The following is a 7590-nucleotide window of genomic DNA, read 5'->3' on the forward strand; positions in this document are numbered from 1 at the left end:
TCAAAAATATCCATCATTAGTTACTTAAATAGGGAGTCTTCAAATGTATTAAACCACAAAATGCTTGATATTTTTATTTGTTATCAATGCCAGTAGACTGTTTTCATAGCAAATAAGGTCTAAGCTCTGAAAATGTTTTTCCCACTCATTTTGGCTGATGTCAACACGATATCTGCACATACTCTTTCCACCTAATTGCAGAGAACTTCAAGCCTGTCCTGTAATGGAATTAACATTTTATTATGCCTACTTTCATCATGATGGCCCACTGTTACATGCAGACATAAAATACAATACTTGTGAATGTACATATTCACCGGGTGAAAATAAGAAACTGCTCCTGGTGCATGTTTCTCTTGTCCTGATGATCTGGATGACGGCTCTTAAAATGGGATTTTTTTTTTGCAATTTGCAGCACTGGATGAAAGATGCATGACTGACACTTGACAATCATTGCAAAAAGCAACTTTTCTATCTGTTTTGGACACAGACATACTTCCATCATGTGCACATAATCATAGCGTCACCAGCTTGTCATAGGGTCCAAAAGTTCATTATTGCTATTTCATTTCAAAGCCTTTATCGGCCAATATCATCATGCATCCCTCATCCCAGTAAACTGTGACACACCTGCCGCTGCCAGCAAAACTCCCCAACTCCCCTCCAGCCGACGGGGGGATTCAAACTCAGAACCTTCTTGCTTTGGAGGTGACAGCTACCCTTTGACACACATACATTATATATACTGTATATGTATATATATGTATATATATGGAAGGCAGCAATCATTAATGTGTAATTTAATGTCTTTTCCCATGCACAGCACCTGCCTCATAGACCTTTTTCATGGCACAAGCACAAGTGTGATTAATAACATTAATGCTGGCTGCATTCCATATATTGGAATGCAATATAATCACACCTGTGCTTCTGCCCTGAAAAAGGTCTGTAAGGCAGATGCTGTGCACAGGAAATGATGTCTTACATTTGTGTTGCCTTGTTTAGGAATCAAGCATTAGCCTGGAAGTATTACATGTGTGAAACTGTCTGATTAATAACTCAAAACAACATCACTCACAATACTTCATCATATTTTCCATTTCACATATTTTGGCTGCTAAAGGGGTAACCACAAGCAGAGCGTTACGTACTGATTTTTCATACTGTCATCGATTTTTTCTTTGTCAGTCGAGCTTTTTTGGCACTAGTTGTGCTCTTTGACCTTGTTCAGCGAGTCTCTCTCTGTACTGCTGTGCTGCTTTGACCCTCAGCTCAGGATTCTGGGAAATCAACAGGAAGTTTAGGCCCAACCGAGCCACCACCGGCCTTCATGTATGTACGGTATGCATGTATTTGAATATGCTGATAGCACTGATGTGGTAGTTTATTGGCAGATAACATTAAGGAGGTCTGGTTGTGGTCATGCTCCAGGGATGAGAGCATGTTAAGTCTACCTAATTTGCATGCAAAACTCTACTCAGTAGATTCATATTTCTGTTTCTTAGGAGTGCGTGATTGCGGAGTATGTAAGACTGGCTGAAAAGAGAAAAAAATAATGGTCTGGGTTAAAATAAGTTTGCTCCACATGGGATACAAACCTCATCCTACTGACATGAACTATAACACTTTTAAGAGTGCATTCATCCTTAGCTTATTTTAACCCAACTAATTTGCCTAAACCTTCTCAAACTAAACCTAACCTAATTGTTTCTGTGCATTAACCTAACCAACCTGCAGGTGCAGACAGTGCACCAATCAACAAGCTCCATTCTTATATTCTCAGCACCATGTTCTCAGCAACAGACACACCACACATCAAGTCCAACCGTTGCATATCCACGATTCTTTGGCTGATTGATAGCATGATGTCTCATCTCCGTGTTACTAATGATAAATTAGGATCCATGTGGCCCTGTTGTAGGTACAGTTATGAATCTGGCATGAGGTACCAGCAACAGATCTCACTGTGTTTCTACAAAATCTTGTCAAATATTCTCTTCTTCTCTGGCCTGCTTTCATATGTACAATTCATAAGGCGATATTTGGCGGAGACTACTTTAAAGTTATTAAACTAAACTTTTAAGTAAGAGTCACATTCTTGCATTTTGGCTCTGGAGCCAGCTTGTTTTTCACACGCGCGCAGACGGGTTTGCATGGTAAGTGAATCTAAAAGGGTGTGAGAAGTCCATTGGTTAAGTCAGGGGATGCTGTCCTGCCACTCAACAGCGTGAAACACTACTTCCCTTGTCTTTCTCTTTTCCTCTTTCTCCCTCTTCTTCTTTTTTCTCTCCCTCCATCCCTCTCTTCTTCTCTCCCTCGCTCCGGCTACTTCACCTCCTCCGTGGCCTTGTCACATTCTCTCCTTCCCTCTCTCCCTCACCTCGCCCCCACACTCTCTGCCTCCCTGTCCGTTCCTCTCGGTATGCTTTGTCCTTTGGCTCCATCTCTGTGCGCTTTCTCTCTCCGCTGAATATCACTAAAATCCATAACGTGGGGAACTACCGGGCACAGTCCATCCGCCAGCAGTGACGTCTCTGTGACTGATGCCCCCATCCCTCTCCAGCGCCGCACACACTAAATCATTCTCACCTGACTGATGAATTGCTGTGTTGTTTTGCTGCATGTTTGTTAGAGAAGGTGCATTTATATCTGTGTGTGTGCGTGTGTGATGGATGATGCATGAGGATGTAGGCCGCTTAGTTTGTTCCAGTGTTGAGGCAGCTGAGCTCCGGTGGCCCAGCTGCATTACAACACACATGCAGAAGGAAATGAAGATGTAAAAATATTATTTAGGGGTGGAAGAAATTATCAATACACTTGAGTATCATGATATTATATTCTGAGATATCAATTCTCACTGTATCGTGACATTGTGATACATGCAGAGATTAGTGGCAGTGGTTCACTTCTTGTTGTGTTTAAACCCCTGATCACTACATAGCAGAACTGTTATTATTGTCACTGTTCTGACTGCATAAAATTTTAACTTTTTAAACTCAGATTTTATGCAAACAGTGACAGTTTTCCTAAAATTACAGTAGATTAAAAAAAAGCAGCATATCAGCTTGCTCACAGTATCACAACATATTCAATTGGTAACACCTGTATCATGACGAGAGTTGGGTATCCAACGCCACATTCCTATACGTCCAGCACCTACTGATCCGACTCGCAACGCAGACGTGGGTGCCTCATTTTGGTGCCACTTCAGCTGTTTTAAGTTGCTGACAGCTGTTATCTGATGTGAATGTCACAGGAACCGGAAGCATCGCTATACATGCCATCGCTAGTTAACATTACAGCAGCACTATCTCTCCATGGCTCTGGCAGCAGGTGACGTGAGCTAGTAACCAGCTTAAATATGTTTTAAATGCCAAACTAAATAGTCTTAAGTGTGGCTGAATTTCACTCAAAGGGATTCCAACACCGCCTGAGACGTCCAACAAATGTCTGAAAAGTTGCGTGTAAAAGGGAGGAAGCATCTGACAACGTACCAGATACCCTTGAAAGCAGCTTATGTGACCCCATGCCAAACACATCAGCCAGTCCCTGACCACGGGGCATATAGATATGAAACACTAGATGCGACGTAGGGCCGGGCCAACGATGATGCCATGGCTGACAGTGACACTAACCCCTCTACCATCATATCATTGTGATTTAGAAGCGAGTTAGAGTGACTGAATAGGTATTTTAAGGAGAGTCAGTCAGAGAGAGCAAAAGTAATTATTAGACAACATAATAAAAGTAAAAGTCAAGTAAAAACAGCATAAAGTGCTGCCACAATGATTAATATCCAACATACATACATATAAAGAGTATAAAAGACAGTACAATGATATCATTGTCCATGTCAGTGTTTCACCGTGGACATAGTCATATGCCAATTAAGTAGACATCAACTAACCCCAACGCGACATGTCATAATGACCTGCCATTTATATTTATGATGGGTAGAGTACTGATGATGATAATGACACGTTAGCAAATTTGATAATATTTCTGCAAAAGAATTGCTCAAGTTTGAAGCTGGAGTTTATAAAATACAAAGAAAACTGATTCAAGATTTATTTTGCTGATATTAGTACTGTAACTGTGATTTAATATAATTAGTGTAGTTCTGTCGGTTTTATTTATTAGGTGAATTTGTTCATTATTTTCTGTTTATTTGTGTCAATATAAGTAAACTTTAAACTGTTAACAGTTAATATATTGTTTAATTTAATTGTTTAAATTTGTCTTAAAAAAGTGGTTCTTCAATGTTGTCAACCATCATTTTGTGCTTCTCTTTTTAATCAGTTCAGGCACCATTTAGGCACTGGTCCCGTTTCAAAAGTATTGTTTTAGTACTGATATTGGATAAAACTCTAATCATGACATATGTAGCAGTGGTTCATTTTGTGTTGTTTAAACTGCTGACTGCAAAGATGTTATTTTCTATCTTCACTGTTCTGATTGCATAAAAAAGTTTAACTCTAATTTTTTTTTTTTTTTTAGCTTAAATCATATGCATAAGGTATTGTTCTTTGTGCTATGACAGTTTTCATTAAATGATTTAAATATTAGCAATACATCAACAGGATTATAATCTCACAACATATTAAACATTAATGTAACCACTGTATCCTGATACATGTCATATCACCAGATTCTTACCAAGACGCAGCCCTAAAAAAAATACACATGCACATTTGGAGGGGAGGTACTACTTCGGTGGTAAAGATGGATAACTGATGCATGAATAAGGGGGATTGGTGCTCATTTAGTTGCAGTCAGTCTCTTCAGGGTATCCAGATTTCCTAGCACCACCCCTGCACTACTGCATCCATGTAGCTCCACACATACAGGCACAGCCATACTGTGGGCATATGCACTTGCAGTCTTGAAGTCCTACGTGCAAAAACTGCAAGAGCTGCCCGCACGCCCCCAGCCCACCCCACCCCCTTCCACAAGCACGACGCACGCACGGAATACCGGGGCATGCCCGAGCGACGCATCCAACTGTCAGCTCCTCTTCTTCCGGCAGAGAGACCTTGAGAGTTTATTAAGGGGAGCCAGTGGGGAGAGACGGCCAGCCGGCCAGCGAGGCACCGTCGCATGTGACAAGGCTGCGTGCGTGGAGGCACCGCTGCCATGCCAGCCTCGTTGTGACCCGATAAGCACGACAATCTGTGCAAGCTCCGCGGATCACAACCCCGAGCGGGAGCCCCTCCTCGCCTCCCCTATAGCCGCCCACGCGTAAAAAGCAGAAACAGACACTCTCATCAACACATTAAATATTCCATAATCCAGTGATGCAATTACACCATCAGGACGGTATGCGTGCGGATCATCCCCTGAACTCGATTTTGTGTCTGATTTGAGACTCGTGGACGCAAAGAAGGGGGGGAAGACCTTTGACGGAGACGCGGAGGAGCAATACGCACGGTTCTCCCGCTGACATTCAGGCCTTCGCTGAGAAAACGTCGACTTGAAAGCACTCGTAAATCCATCTCGTGGTTTTTACGCGTCACATCAGCAAACATCAGGCTGATTTCATCTTACAGGCCTCTATAATTACAACCAAACTCACAGGGATGAAAGCGCGCAGACGGCCTGGCAAAGTTGCCGTTCTACCTGCCATTTAAACCACTCGATTGCCTGACTTTGGCTCAGATTTGGCGAAAAATTACAACTAGATCGCAAATGTAGGCCAGCCTATGGAGCTAGTCGGAACATCCAGCACTGTGTCACCACAGTCAGAGGCACAATACATTACAACTAAAGACAGAAAAGCTCAAAAATCCTTGAGTCTCCGAGTGACAAGTCCCCCAAAGCATCCTACCCTCCCTTCCTCTCTCCTTACATCGTTGCTTACATGCAACATCATCCCGTGACACCACCACCACCAACCGCCACCATCCACATCCAACAGCCGAGCCACAACACCAAAGATCGCAGCTTTTACGCGTAGCATTTATTTACCTTTATGTCTGCCTTTCGCTGTCATCGTCACACTGCTTGATGTTTCATTGGAACAAGATGCTCCTCTCCCCTCTCTCCCTCCCTGCTTTTCGCTCTCTCTATCACTCTGTGTCTCTGTAGGGTATTATTCAGTAACACGAAACCACCGCTAGGAGTGGGAGCGCGTAAATGGAGCTCATGCAGCAGCATGAACAGGGTGTCGCACAATAGCTTTGGCTATACATAGAGGAAGAGACATCCCCCCTGTTAGAAAATGGGGTAATGCCTCGGTGAGGGGGTGAATTCTAATAGAATAACGAGGGAAGACCCTGATTATGGCGTATCGTACTGGATACCCCCCCCCCCCTCCCTTCCACACACCTCCTTCCCCCCCTTCCTTCCCCTTCCATCACCACCTCCCTCCCCTAAAAGGTTCAGAGGCACATGCATGGTGACTCGCCAGCCAAATCTTTTTATTATTATAAAGGTGGGATGATGACAATAAAAAAAAAAGGATGGACTCAAAGCAAATAAAACAACAACAAAACGTGCGAATAAGAGATGCAAAGACATAGATGCAAACGGAAAATAAACGATGCAGAATTATTGGCATCTCACTGGCCGTGCAGGATTTGGCATGCCTACATTTGATCACCCGGTCGGCGGGACTTGCGTTGCTGTCGGACATCCTGGAGTCGGGACGGGAACGGAGCCGAGGGGGAGTGGGAGGAGGGGGGCTCTCTTCTTCTGTCAAGGGCCGAGACTGTGGTGTCGGGTCCTCCGGCAGGCGTCGAGAATATGCGCGGTTGCTGGGTGCTTTTCTTGCTGCAGTAGTGGCATCACTCGGTGGAGTCTCCGCGCTCCTCTCTCGGACGGGGGAAGCCTGCTGCTGCGCCTGCGGTGACTTTGGGGGAGGATAGGCGGATACTTAGCTGCTGTTGTGGCATGCTTGGATCCCAAATTTGTTTTCTTTTTTTTTTCTTTTAAGAGAGAGAGCGAGAGCCAGAGAGAGACGGGGGGTTGTGGGGGTGCTGATGTAGCGGTGGCGGTGGTGGAGTAGGTAGAAGGGGGTGGGAGGGAGGGGAGCGGGGAAGGGGGGAGGGGGGGGTAAGACTCTGGAGGTTAGAGGGCGAAGAGACGCCTTGGAGAGAGAAGAGACGCGCAGGCTCTACCTCTCCAGGACGCCTCTGCAAGCGGTGCCGTGCAGCTGGCAACACCCCGGAATGGCGAAAGAAGGAACTCCCACGCAGATTCACGCACACGCGGGGACGCACACATACACACACACACAAGCACACAGACTCATACTGCCATCCTGTGGAGGCATTGATTACAGGGCTTCCCCCCTTAACAACAACTCTGTGGGCTGGCGTGTGTGTGTGTGTGCGTGGGTGCGTGCACGTGTGCGTGAAAACTGTACAGTAGGCTATTTAGCAGAAGATCACGTGAGCCTATAGGATGGGGTTTTCTTTTATAAGACAGGATGTGGAATAAACCGCAGGCTAGAGGTGATAAAGCAGCTGATCAAATGTCCCTTGGACATAATATTGATCTGTGTGGCAGAATCGTTTTATTACGGTTGTAGTCAAACATAAATGGTGTTTCCACATGTTAGTTAGACTGTGTTCACCAAACAAGCTGTGAGAC

The 7590-nt window shown here is 44.5% G+C and overlaps 1 protein-coding gene across 3 annotated transcripts in view; it reads right to left on the reverse strand.

Annotated features, from left to right (window-relative positions):
- The window catches only part of ppp3cb (protein phosphatase 3, catalytic subunit, beta isozyme), a 54801-nt gene extending 47792 nt beyond the window's left edge, over window positions 1-7009 (reverse strand). Inside the window, exon 1 of one of the 3 annotated variants that reach the window (XM_084718759.1) lies at window positions 6589-7009. In XM_084718759.1, coding sequence (XP_084574885.1) covers window positions 6589-6631 — 43 coding nt within the window. In that variant the 5' untranslated portion in view covers window positions 6632-7009. Of the gene's footprint in view, window positions 1-5964; window positions 6098-6588 lie in introns of those variants that run through there. The other 2 variants (XM_084718762.1, XM_084718761.1) reach the window with 2 other exon arrangements.
- Between the last annotated feature and the right edge of the window lie 581 nt (window positions 7010-7590).

This window comes from Lutjanus erythropterus, chromosome 5, assembly GCF_056507025.1.
Source record: "Lutjanus erythropterus isolate fLutEry1 chromosome 5, fLutEry1.hap2, whole genome shotgun sequence".
Taxonomy (NCBI): Eukaryota; Metazoa; Chordata; class Actinopteri; order Lutjaniformes; family Lutjanidae; genus Lutjanus; species Lutjanus erythropterus.